The sequence below is a fragment of the Peromyscus maniculatus genome, chromosome 6 (assembly GCF_049852395.1).
Source record: "Peromyscus maniculatus bairdii isolate BWxNUB_F1_BW_parent chromosome 6, HU_Pman_BW_mat_3.1, whole genome shotgun sequence".
NCBI classification, from domain to species: Eukaryota; Metazoa; Chordata; class Mammalia; order Rodentia; family Cricetidae; genus Peromyscus; species Peromyscus maniculatus.
In genome coordinates this window covers 41,056,455-41,070,201 of record NC_134857.1, presented here as the reverse complement: position 1 = coordinate 41,070,201, position 13,747 = coordinate 41,056,455, and the positions used below count along the sequence as shown (strand labels likewise).

At 40.3% G+C, this 13,747-nt stretch overlaps 1 protein-coding gene and 1 long non-coding RNA gene across 2 annotated transcripts in view; one reads left to right on the top strand and one right to left on the bottom strand.

Annotated features, from left to right (window-relative positions):
• Nucleotides 1–1,357: 1,357 nt before the first annotated feature.
• Nucleotides 1,358–13,747, top strand: part of LOC121830149 (uncharacterized) — a 17,619-nt gene continuing 5,229 nt past the window's right edge. The window contains exon 1 of the long non-coding RNA XR_013052071.1: nucleotides 1,358–1,434. This is a non-coding gene — a long non-coding RNA (uncharacterized LOC121830149). The remainder of the gene's footprint in view (nucleotides 1,435–13,747) is intronic.
• The window catches only part of Selenot (selenoprotein T), a 24,445-nt gene continuing 20,713 nt past the window's right edge, over nucleotides 10,016–13,747 (bottom strand). Inside the window, exons 5-6 of the mRNA XM_076574126.1 lie at nucleotides 12,968–13,121; nucleotides 10,016–12,558 (exon numbers count right to left, since the gene is read on the bottom strand). Of these exons, the coding sequence (XP_076430241.1) occupies nucleotides 12,997–13,121 (125 nt within the window). The 3' untranslated portion in view covers nucleotides 10,016–12,558; nucleotides 12,968–12,996. The remainder of the gene's footprint in view (nucleotides 12,559–12,967; nucleotides 13,122–13,747) is intronic.

Sequence of the window (13,747 nt, the reverse complement as noted above, 5' to 3'; positions counted from 1 at the left end):
AGCTCTGATCTGTCGAAGGGTTCTTGGGTGGAGGAGAGAGGAATGAGGAAATATTAAGTAGAAAGATAGAAAGAGACATAGGATAACTTTGGGCCCTGTATCAATACCCAGTCACTCAGAAGTTTATTCAAAAGACTTTTTATAATATGTCAAGGGGAGAGGCAAAAAAACCTTCCCGTTGCAAGATCAAAGCATATAGCCAAGCGTAGACACTTCCAAACACCTGGTAAACGTGCCCTTGGCCAAATCATCCCATTTTGCAGCCCTGCTGAGTAAAGCAAGCTCAGATTCTCTGACCCTGAGTTAGGTCTTACTAGGAAGCCTCTGTGGGCCTCCACAATGGAGCAAAAATCAATGTATTTCTTCCTCAGTGCTGGGAGTATAGGCTACAAATACACCAAAATCCATCTCAAAGCCTAGGACCCACCTCAGTCTGTGCTGTTCCATATATACACACACCCATCTTAGTTGGTTTTCTGTTCATTTTGTTATGCTGTTGTGAAAAAAATTCTGTTGCTGGAGGGCTTCTCTCCAGCTTCCACCAAGCCCCACAGTCCCACAATCCACATATAAAATAATCACTCAGATGCTTATAATACTTATAAACTGTATGGCTGTGGCAGGCTTCTTGCTAAATGTTCTTATATCTTAAATTAACCCATTTCTATGATGCTATACCTTGCCACGTGGCTGGTGGCTTACCGGTATCTTTACATGCTGTTTGTCCTGGAGGTGGCTGCAGTGTCTCTCCTCCTTCTTCCTGTTTCCCCAATTTTCCTCTCTTTTTGTCCCGCCTATACTTCCTGTCTGGTCACTGGCCATCAGTGTTTTATTTATATATAGAGATATCCACAGCAAAATTCCATCAGAAACATGGCAAGCATGTTGGTCATGTAGCCCAAGTGTGTGTTTATCCCTGGCTGGATTTCACTCCGCTCATGTATTTATCTGTTTAATAAACATTTACTCAGGGCCTATGTTGTGCCACCTACTAATGACACACAACTAGAAGTCTTCCTTCTTTGTCCTTAGGGAAAAGGAGATATAAAAAGGAGACTGTGACTAAATAGTGAGGTAAGTGTAATGGAAGAAAAATGTTCAAGGAGAACCAAAAAGACAGTCTCTGTCCCAGCCCAGATTGAGGCAGAGGAAAAAGAATGCAAAAAAGGCCAATCAACCAAATAACTGATTTCAGAATAATCACAGAACTCCATCCCTGACATAACAATTACCCTTGAGTATGTTGACTGGATTCAGGAGACACAGGTGATTCAAAGGATGACCACAGAGCCAGAAATGCCCAGAAGATAAGTAAATGAATACAAGCTCATAACATCAAGTCCTCAAAAGGGAACTGGAGATGACCAGGCAACACCAACTTTGGCCAACTACTTCTGGTCCCCAGGAAGATGCGAGGGAAGAAACACTTCACAGGTGTTCCTGGGGTTGGGGTTGGAAAAGGGTGGCTTGGCTCCAACCAGATTCGACCTAAAAAGCAAGGTTCAGCTACGGAGGGGGGGAGGCCTTGGAGAAGTCAGAGTAAGCACAGTAGGGCAGCCTGGGAATGCTCCATGTCAAGTCCAGACTAGAGCATACCAGTGGAGGTGAATGTGATGGGCCTGCATACAGATAGGATTTAATAAAGCAAGGTGGTAAAGCACCTTCACTAAATATTTCATATATTTTTAATATCTTAAATTCTTCTGTCTTAAAAAAGACTAGCCAGAAACAAATAAGAAAACAGAGAGCACACTGAAATCAGGTACTGACTGGGGAGAAGCAAGCAGTTCTATGGTTTAACAGAGGTTTTAGCTGAAGTATTGAGGGTAGATAGGAGAATCAGATCACCAAGACTAGAACTCAGAATTTCTTTTTCCTTATCCTAAAAATACATGAGCTTCCTAAACTATACAATAAACACATTTTTAACTATACCCATATGAAATTGTCCAAAGATAGAGAATTGGTTCAGAATGAATTACCTAGAATAATATGGTAGCCTAGAAATTTGTCTGCTTGGGTTTGTTTATTCAATTATAGATGATCTGGAGTGCAGTGTTCATGTCTTTAAAGAAACACTAATGATTACAGCCAGGTACAGAGCTGCACTCTTGTACTCCCAGCACTTGAGAAATGAAAGCAAAAGAATTGCCACAAGTCTGAGGCCAGCCTGGGCTATACAGCAGGGCCTTGTCCCAAAAAGAAATCTCTCCTAAATAAATAAAATAATATGTTACATTTCCCTATGCCCATACTGCCTGATTTCTTTCCTCAATGCCCAAATTAGACAAGGATATTGTTCAGTTCTATACACTACTTTATGTTGGTACTCTTTAACATTCAACAGAGAAAGAAACATAATCCAGTTCCTGAATGATGCCATCACCAAATCGTGGTTATCATGGTTACACTGGTCTTTTTGTTTGTTTGTTTTGTGTGTGTGTGTGTGCCTGTGCGCGCGTGTGCCTATTTTATAACAAAATAAGAACCAAGAGATAGGGCAAAATAATCCTCTTCCAAGGCACGTCTCCTTTGCAAGTCTTGGTCCTATTAATAAAAGAACTTAAAAATGAGCTCAGAGACAGGCAGTGATGGTGCACACCTTTGATCCCAGCACGTGGTGGGCAGAGGCAGGTAGATTTCTGTGAGTTCAAGGCCAGCCTGGTCTACAGAGTGAATTGCAGGACAGGTTACAAAGAAACTCTGTCTCAAAAAACAAAAACAAAAACAGGAGAGAGAGAGACAGAGAGAGACAGAGACAGAGAGAGAAAGGAAGAGAGAGAACTTAAAAATGAGTTCAGAAGGAAATTTAAGACAATTTACTGGAGTCCAGGAGAGAAAAAAGAGCAGGCAAGCTGGAGATCTGTGTGTGGGCAGGGTGGAAAGTAGAAGGGGAAAGAAAGTCCCACTTTCATAGAGTTTTGTGAATGAAAAGATACAGTAGAGAACCAAGAAGGCACATTGGGGAAAGGGAGTGGCAGAAGATGCCCACGGCCTTTGTTCCTGGTAGCTTTTATTGGAAGGGAACCAAAATAGCCCTAGGGTGCCATGTCTTTGAGCATGAAAGAAACCTTCTGGCCTTCTGAGCCCAAGCAATGAGAAGATGTTTTACCTTCACTTTCTTCGGTTTAACCTTATGTAGTTGCCTAAGGACCGTCCTGGGTGGCCTAGATTCAGCATGGACTTAACAGAAGGAGTCTTGACTAACACGCAGCCAGCTCTTTATCCCTCCCTCAAAAGGCTGGTGCTGTGTTTTGGTTTTAATTATTTTGTATGTGTCTGGGTGTTTGGCCTCTACGCCTGGTGCTCACAGAACAGTTGCCCAGTATTTGTGAGGCTCTGGTTCAATTCCAAGGACTGAAAAAAAAAAAATCAATTTAATTCAAAAGATGCTTCAGTGATTTCTTAGCACCCAAGTAACAGAGGATTCTGGGACCCGGGGTGCTGAGCTCTGTACGATGATGACAAAGCAGGTAATGGGACCCTCCCAGAGCCAGGGTTGCTGTGGGAGGGCCATGGTTCAGCTCATAGAGGATGAAGTAGCCTTGAACCTGTACAGCTGTGAGATGTTTGAAGGCTCTCTGGCCTCAGAACACAGGGGTCTGGGAATGGCCCGGTTATAGGAGGCACAGACAGACTGGGACTGTAAAAACTGTAAAATCCTGAGTAAAAGTTTCAGAGAGACTTGCCTGAACTGAAAAACGTTTCAGTTATGAGGCTCTTATATTTGCAGCTTTTTGCTATACAAAGACTTAAGGGCAGCTGACAAGCCAGGCCCTGATTTCAAGTGCTCAGAGGAACTTTTAGACCTGGCACCAGAACTTATTTTATTTTATTTTGGTTTTTCGAGACAAGGTTTCTCTGTGTAGTTTTGTGCCTTTCCTGGAACTCACTTTGTAGACCAGGCTGGCCTCGAACTCACAGAGATCCGCCTGCCTCTGCCTCCCGAGTGCTGGGATTAAAGGCGTGCGTCACCACCGCCCAACCAGAACTTATTTTTTTTTGAACTTTTGAACTTATGAAATGGATAGTAATGATTTCATTACATTGGGACAGTTTGAATTTACTTATGTATATAGACTCTATTAATGCTGATGATTTATGGAACCGATTATGTAAAAATGGAACTGTTTAAATAGAAAAATTTGGGTTTTCTCTAACTAGGTTTGAGATTGTTTAAAAAATTATAAAGAAAAGGGCGAGTTATGCATGAATTAAGGTTGAATGTAGTTTGTAGGAATTATAATTGTTAATAGTAATGTTTATGTTGCAGTTAGTATGTTAACCTATTGATATTAATGCACCATGGTTTGGTGAAGTTAAGGAAATATTTAAGTTTGATGTGAATGCATCAGAAGTTTACCAAATGTTTTGTTAGCTAGAAATTCAAATGGTTCTATTAAGAGTTTGCTTTAAGAGGTAAGATTGAGAGTATTGTAACTATGTATATCAATATTTATGTTAGAATTATGTTAACCTGTTAATTTTAATGATGAAGCTAGGGGAGTCTTTAATTTTTTATAGTTGCATCAAGAACTTTTTTTGGTTTAGAAAGGGCTGGATGCAGCTAAGACTGCTGTAACCACCTTAGACCCATTGCAAAAGGGAAACTCCATCCTTATCATCCTCTACTCCTGTACTGGGAGGTATGACAGTTATGAAGATTGCTGTGAGTTCTTAATGGGGAGTTCTTTTTTAAATATTAAGAAGGGGGGGCTGTTGGAGCCCATCGAGGCTTCCGAGTGGCTTTACCCAGCAGGACTGCATAAGAGGATGATTTGATCATGGGCCTCAGTACCAGGTGTTTGTAAGGGTCTACACTTGACTGTAACTAGCAAGGGGGAGGTCTTTTGCCCCTCCCCTTGGCATTGTTATAAATAGCCCTTTGGAATCAAGTTCACGGCTGGTGGATAAGGATGCAGGCCCACCCGAGACTACCCTGTATTTTCTGTTTCACTCCTCTCTTTATTTCTACCTAAGTTTCTTATCCCTCATTCCTCAAGAGTCCCTGGGGTAAATAATTGTGGGGGCTGGCCCCCCACATTAGGTAAGCTCCAGGGATTGGAATTCAGGTCACCAAACCTTTGAAGCAAGCACCTTTTACTACTGAGTCGTCTTTCCAGCCCCAACTCTGCTTTAAGTTGGAAACATTGCAATATTTCACTTTTTTTTTCTTTGAACATATGCTTTCCTCTTTCTTCCTCCAATTTATTGGACTGTGATAGGTTTTATGCCTGGAAATCTATTACTTCGCTTCCTATGACCTTAAGGTCCTGTGTATAAAGAAAGAAAGTAAGCAACTATTTTGAGTTAACATTATTTGTGGCACATACCTGATTAAAACAACATGATACAGCCTGCAAGAGGACTCAGCTGGTAAGGCATCTGCTGCCAAGTCTGATGACCTGAGTCCAATCCCCAGTACCCGGAAAGTAGAAGGTCTAGTCCTTGAAAGCTATTACAAACTGTTTAGAATAATTAGGAAATGCAGGTTGCTGTGTGTGGCCGTGCATGCCTTTAGTCCCAGTCCCAGCACTTGCAGAGCCAGGCAGATTTCTGTGAGTTAGAGGTCAGCCTGGTCTACAGAGTGAGATCCAGGACAGGCACCAAAACTACACAGAGAAACCCTGTCTCAAGAAACCAAAAACGAACAAACAAAAAACCTGACTGGCCAATAACACCACAAGAAGAGATTGGGTGAGACAGCTTGATGCAGAGAGAATGATGAAAGAAGGGTGGAGTCAGGAGAGTTGGAGGAGATGCAAGCCAGTCACCGGACAAGTAGGACGTGTAGAAAATGAGGCAACAAGCCATGAGCCAAGTGGCAAAGCATAAATAGAAATATGGGTTAATTTAAGTGTAAGTGTTAACTAGTAACAAGCCTGAGCTATCAGCCAAGTATTTATAAGTTATATTAAGCCTGAGTTAATTATTTGGGAAGTGGCTGCCAGGTATTTGGGAACAGGTAGACAAGATGAGAAACTTCCATTTACACTTTCATTATATGTTCTATCTATCTACTTACTTCTAAAGAGCATTCATGAAACTGCACATGAGGGCCAATGCCCTGGAGTTTTTGCTCCTGGGTCATTTGGCCCCTCATATGATGATCACTGAATAAGTCTAACCTCGGGGTGAAAACCTTACCTGAACACCAGAGTATTGCTAACCCCCTAAGTATGGTGTATTTGATGTCTCCACCAGTGTGGTTACTACAGGTTCCAGAGTAGAATGCAGCACACACACGTAGTGGAAGGAGAGGGAGCTCACATAAGCACACTGGGAAGGAATTTTTCTATCACCTTAGGTACTGGTGCTAGGGCCTGTGAATTTGGGGAATGAATGAGGGAATAGCATTGAGATTTCACTGAAAAGTATGGGAGGTCTTAACATTAGAATTAGAGCATAACTACACTAGTGTTAGGGTTAGGACTGGTGTTACGATCAGGGTTACAGGTTAGGTTTGGGTTAACTTTTTTCCTAGGGTCAGGATTAGAGTTAGGGTTAGGAGTAGGCCAAAAGTTGTTCAATCTAGAACTCCAGTTAGGGTCAAGTCTAGGATTAAGGATATGGGATAGGGTTCATGCAAGGTTAGAACCAGAGTTATATGGCGAGGGCCAAGATTACTGTTAAGGTTAAGGGATCTGTATTAGAGATTGGTTTTAAGTTAAGATTAGAACTAGGGCTAAGTGTGGGGGAGGGTTAGGATTAATGTTAAGTCTTAGATAATGCTTAGTGTTAGGACAGGGGTCAGGCTAGTTAGTGTTATCATTAAATCTTAAGGCTGGGGTTACAAAATATTATTTACATATATATTCCTATCTTTAAGATTTTCATTTTATGTGTATGTTTGCGACATGGCAGTATACCACACTGAGTTTATGGCGTCTTTGGAGGCCAGAAGAAGGCCTGGAATGCCCTGGGACTGGAGTTACAGATGGTTGTGAACCACCACGTTGGTGCTAGAAAATGAACTTGAGTCTTCTGCAACAGCAGTGAGATGAATCATCTATCTCCCTAGCCTCATTTAGTATCTTTAACACAATCTCTTACCTCTAGATTTTACAGGTTACTAAAAGATACAATTCAGCAGCACTTTCCAATAGTGTTTAGGCATTTTGAGGAAGGTAAAATCAGAAGTTTCCTACAAACAGACATGCTCTTAGCAACTTAATAATAATAAACAAAGAACCTGCAATTGTTTTCTATGCTCTTAAGAGTTGCTAGGACACAGAGCACAGTCCAGCAGATGGCCCTAGGGAGTGTCAGTAGCAACTTGCCCTTGAGGCTCTAATCCTTTCTTAACCAAGCACTCAAGTGCTGACTCCATCAAGTGTTAGACAACCCTCAGTTGGATAGAGTAACAGCTGAATGTTTGATTTGAGCAGCTCATAACAGAAACCATAGCCATAGAAATGTGATCTCATTTAGGAATGTGGCTAGGTGGAGGCAGAATCAGAAATGAGACTAGGTGATAGGGCACATGTTTTTAATCTCAGCACTTGTAAGGCAGAGCCAGGCAAATAGATTTCTATGAATTCAAGGCCTGCTATGGGCTATAAAAAGAATCCCTGTCTCCCCCACAAAAAAAAAAAAAAAAAAAAAGAAAGAAAAAAGAAAAAGGAAATAAAGTAGTAGCAGATCAAAAACAAACAAAGGAGTGAATATCCAGTAAGAAATAAACAGGGAAGGTAGGGCATGAGGTGTAGTTGGGTGGTGGTGTATGCTTGGCATACCCAAAGCTAGGTTCAATCCCCAGCATAAAAAACAAGCCAATTCAACACCCCATCCCCCAATAACAAAGGCAGGAAAGAACATACAGGGAGCACAGCTTGTTCCTTATTCACTCTGCAGGCCCAAGGTGGGGGCTTACGGGGAGGTCTGGGCCAGCAGAGAAAGGAGTTCTGACAATCCCAGCTGAGTCTCCAAGGTCAGTGTTATAAGACTTTTTAGTTACATGAAACATGAATCCTTTTCTTTCTGATGGGTATAAATAGTTCAGATTAGGGTTCACTAGCAATTCAGAGTTCTAATATGGCTAATTACTCAAATAAAAGCAAATATGTGCATGTTTCCATACTCAGAACCAAAAGAATTTAAATATTTTTAACATGAAAATTGAGGTCACTACATCACTAGTCAAATGCAGGCATGCTGCTGCCTACTTTTCTGAGAAAACCTGGCCATTCAACCCAGTTAAATTATACTTAATGACCATTTCCTTTTATTAGGTCCAAAGAAAACTCCAAGTCCTTAAACTTGAAAAGGGCAGTCCAAATATCCAGAAATGAGCTAAATCTGGATGATAGGAAAATTTCTGGCAGTTAGATAAAAGCCAGCATTCCTTAGGAACTTGTGAAGCCAGCTCCCCTCTACCAAATGGAACCATTTCCCTTATCTTTGGTAGAAGGGACATATGTACCTGTGGTACTTATCAGCATATCAAAGTACATGCTGACCTCTGTGATCCCTCAGCATCACAAGTACATGTTAAACATTTCAAAGTCCATGCTTCCATCCCAGCCTTATAGACCTGCTCTTCTCAGTCCCATCTCTCTCTCTGTTCCTCTCACTATGTTTTCTCTATTCTCTATACCCTGTTATTCTTCCCTCCGGCAGATACCCCTGGCTACATTCAGTCTACTTCTCTCTCTGTACTGGACTCTTCTAGATGACTCTGGCTATTCTCTTATATCTACAATAAAAACCTTCCCCTTAACTATACCATGGAACAGTCACGTCAGTTTATACACTTTAAAAATGTATCCATACAAAAAGATTTGTATTCTTTTATGCAGAAAGCTCTTAAATATTAACCCATAGGAAAGGATACACAGCAGTCAAAATATTAATTTCTTGTCATCCTGTTTATATAAGTTACCATTTTATCAAATTACTTAGTAAGTGCTTCTGAAAAAGCAGGCAATTTTCCCTGTTTTTCCCCCCCTAGGCTGAATCATGAACCTGAAGTACAATGTTGCTCAGTGTGTAGCTCAGACTGATTATGAACATTATCTTGAAGCTTATTAGGAAATGCAAATTACTGGGCTCATTTCAGAGCAGGGGAATCAGCATCTCCAGTGATGAGCAGCCAGGCATCTACCCTGGTTATGCTTAGGCAGAAACTGAAAAGGCAGTGTGGGGCAGGCAGCACACTACAGTTAGCCTAATGTATTTTACTTGGCTCATGCTTAACAGAGGCAGAGCAGAAACCCATCCTGCTAGCTCTGGGAGAGATCACAAGGCTCCCAGTCTTCACACTACATCTAAAACTGGTTACTTGGTGTTCTTCCCTGAGTGACCCTTATTTTCTTCTAAATTGACTTGCTGGTTGAGACAGGACAGAGGATGTTTTCTCTTTAGACTTGGGATGTTACCATGTAAATTTCTCAGGAAACCTGGAAGACAGGGGTAAAAGATGGACAGTGTATGCTATCTCTTTATGCTCCAGCCCAGAATAAATCACAAAGCTGTTGATAGTTCAGCACTGTACCTGCAAATTACAAGGCTAAAGAAAGCAGTTTTAAGGTCTAACAGTGGTAAGACTTAATGTGAGTCAGAGGTGGGGGACAAAACCTAGCTGGCTTAAGAAGCCATTAGAGGCCAGTTGGTGGTGGTGCATGCCTTTAATGCCAGCACTTGGGAGGCCGAAGCAGATGGATGTCTTAGTTTGAGGCCACCCAGGTCTACAAAGTGAGTGAGTTCCAGGACAACCAGGTTTGCACAAAGAAATCTTGCTTCAAAACAAAAAACCAACCAACCAACCAACCAACCAACAAAAAGAGCCATTAGAAATAAACATCGTATCCAGGATAGAGGTGGCTCGGTAGTTAAGAGCAGTGACTGATGATCTGGAGGACCCAGGTTCAATTCCCAAGCTGTCTGGTGTCTGATCAAGCCAGGATTAAAGTAAATAAATAAACATTATTGGATGACAACTTTTACAATGCATAATTCCCTAAACACATTTACTATGTAAAATACATTGGTACAGAATTAATAACACAAAGCATGGTTCCTTTCACGTTGGCTTATTTATTTTCACAATGCCACAAAGAAGTCCCAAATCTTTACAATTCCTTACTTGCTTCTCATTTTTTTTAAAAAAGAAAAGCCCTAGAATATCAAATCATGTTTAAAAAAACTCTAACTGAATTATTTTAAGTTATGACAATGATAGAATGTGCCAGTCAATCAAAATTCCAAACTAAAAAACCTTTAAAGTAAGAATGAACCATCACCGGGTCTCACCACATCTCGCAGCTGTTCAGGCTGAAGCAACTGTCACCCAGTGCTAGTGCCGTCCCCAACACCACTCCCATGCAGAAAGCATGTGTCCTGTGCATCTGACACACGGAGGCTTAGAGCCGTGTTTTACCAACTTTCCAATTAATGCAAAACCTGCCACAATGGCAACTGTGCTGAAAACAGCAGTAAAGCCAGCCTGCTGACAAGTCCAGTCTCCCGATTTACAGAGCACAGACGTTTTCTAACTATACAGCTACACCAATTTATAAGCAACTAATACATTTTTGAATTGTTAGTAATATAATAACGTTATAAATAGTTTACTTTCTCCTTTTCCTTATAATTTTTATATTCATGCATCTCATTTATTTGTTGAGTAGACTATTAAATTCTGGATTTAAATATGACTAAGCATAAAATAAAACAGAGATATGGATAAAACAGCTGAGTTTTACTAGATGTTTCAGAGAGTTAAAGCTATGAACTAGGAGACAGACTCGATCTAAGGCAAACAAGGAGAAAGTTGGATCTGACTTTAAGTTCCTCACAGTTTGACCTGTCATGTACATATGAACATCCATGGCCCAGATTCTGAATGTCTATGTGCCATAGAGCTAACTGTGTCATAAATGGAACGTCCATTACTTGAAGAAAGGCCCCTCTGATGCTAAACTTTTACAAGGTATGGAGTCTGGAGTAGGCAACCATATTAACAAGGTTTTAAGACCTAGTCAAAAATATATATATTTACACATAAATAATAACCTCTAAGGAACTTGAGTTTAAATGACAATGTCTATCACCAGAAGCACCTGGGCTAGCAGTGCTATAATCCTAATCAGAGGGTAACATTGCATCACTTTTCTTCAGTTCAGCACTAGACTATCTTCCTGTCATCTGAAGATCACAGTACACTCCACTTTAAGCTGTCACACGAAGAGGCACTGCCTGAATGCCTCAAGGTATGTCCAGTAGTCAAGCTGCTCTTAGCATCTAAGAGTTAGGTGGCACCAACATCCTTCCATTAGCTCTATAACTCACTCACAAATCCAGGGTTACACTTGGCTCTTCCACTTAACCTCTGTCTGTTACCATGGCTGCTATGTAGCTGCTATTCAACATTATGTTTCTATTTCTGCTAAATCATTCCTATTATCTTTATCAACCCTAAGTTTCTTTTTAGAACTCTGGAACAATATGAAAACATTAAAAATATTTTTAATTTTGTCTTTCAAATACAATAAAATTCTGATATATGATGTTAAGATAATTCAATTACTAGACAAGTGATCTCTGTTTACATAATACATACTTTGTAAAGAGGTTTCACTGACTTTTTCTTTAGTGAGGTGAGTTTAAACTGTTCTAAAAACAGTAAATTAGCTCATTACTTTGTGTGAATCTAAAGTATGTCCTTTACGAGATTATCTGTAAGTCAAAAACAAAACATTAGGCAGATGGTAATTAAAAATAATGCTAACAGGTACACTGAGCAATAAACTTTCATTTACCTTACATATGCTCAGTTTTTTATTAGTATAAAGGCCCATTAATCAATTCATTAGATTCGTCAAGGCAAGACATTTGAACTACACAATAGGATTTTAAAAGCAGTTGGTTTTGTTGTTCCTGATAAACACATACACACAAGCACACACACACTTGAGCACACACGCATGTACACACACACACACACACACACACACTCAAGCACACACAAACACACACACACACACACACACACACACAGAGTAGAGTACTCTGGATATTGGATTTCCCCCCACAATCCTATATAATTTACTGTTCACAATCTGCAGTATTTTGAAAACTATATATTAAGCATGACCGAATTAGAGCTATCTGATAAACTTTTATAAATTATTTGGGAACTTCAGGTGTTTCCCCAAGAAAACTGACGTTAAACTATAAAAAAAAAAAAAGAAAGAGAAAAGAAAAAGAAAATTCATATAAAAACAAACAAGTTTAACACACATCTTGAAATAAACTCAAGTTGTAACTCAATTCTGTATTTTCTCAAATATGACCAAGAAAAGAGTTACAAGTAGTAATGCCACATTAAGAAGAAGAAACTATTAACAGTGGGCTCGGGGGAAGCTACACAGTATCATTGCACTCCAGGATGTGCAGAATTCAGCATGGGCCAGCAATGGAAAAACTGTCTTGCACTGAGGTTTTCCAAGAGTTACAACGAGCCTGCCAAGAAACATCTGGTCTGTACTAACAGCTTGCTGTCTTCAGTACAGGCCTTCATAATGTCAGCCACGCTGCTCTTGCAAAATCCCTTAGTGTCTGAAACAAACAGAAAAAAAGAAGATTGTATTTCAGTAGTCACTCTTATACCAACTCTTGGGAAGCTAACCCACTGATCAGAAAGGAAAAGAGAATGACACTACCAAGCAAGAGCCAACCAAGCCTCTTCATATTTACACATTTGCTCATAAATTTTATACCTTATGTATGTTAAAAATAATGCGCATGTTTAGGAACTAATTAATTGAAAGTAAGGAGAAGCTATGCATCTACAAACTATAATAAGACACATCAATTCTGGCTACTAGGAGTTCAAAGTTTGAAGGAATATCCATCTGTTCCATCTTAAGTGGGAAATTGAAGTGCTAATATATGTAGCATCTACTAGTGTCTGTGGTAAAAATTAATAGAAACCTATAAATAGCTACTGTATTTTTAAACTACTTACAAAATAGTTTTCAGTGCTGATAGGTAGGGCTATGATCGATGATGTGGGATTGAATCCATATGCACATTGAGTTTCATTTCATTGTCAAGAATTTGAACAAGTTGTTGCATGGATGGAAGATGACCAGATTCCAGCTTAGACCATACCGGCACATCTACAAAAACAAACAGCCAGCACCCCCACCCAGCCCAAAAACACATTAAAGATGATTTCACAATAGACATCAACCCCACAAATATTTATTGAGTTTCAAACACAATTAGGGATATAGCAGTGCACTGCTTCTTCCTCTTGGTGGGTTTTCACTGCAGCAAAGGAACCACTGGGCATTCCAAGTCACCACAAAATGATACTATGTCCGAAGATTAAAACCAGAGCGCTAGAGTGCTAGGAGTGCAAACACCAGCCTCTCCTGCTGCCTGGCCAGGGAAGCACAGCAGTCAAACTACATCTACAAAAATAAAGAAAAGCCACTAAGCTAGAGGAAAGGCTCGTAGAAAACTTTTGAGGTGAAAAGAAATGTAAAGGCAAGAAAGGAGTGTGGGCCTACACAGGCTATTGTTACAAGAAGTATTGCATGAGAGACTGAAGAGGCACAGAAATTTAGATCGGGGTAACAAACTGCAACACAGCAGCAACTGAACATCTGCCTAGGGAAGCATATCTGTCAGTCACTCAACTCACAGCATCTTGAGGGCAGCAATGGAAATGCATTTTACAACTGGGCATAGCTGTGTTCAAATGAAACCATCAGACAAGCAACAGGACATGAAATACACA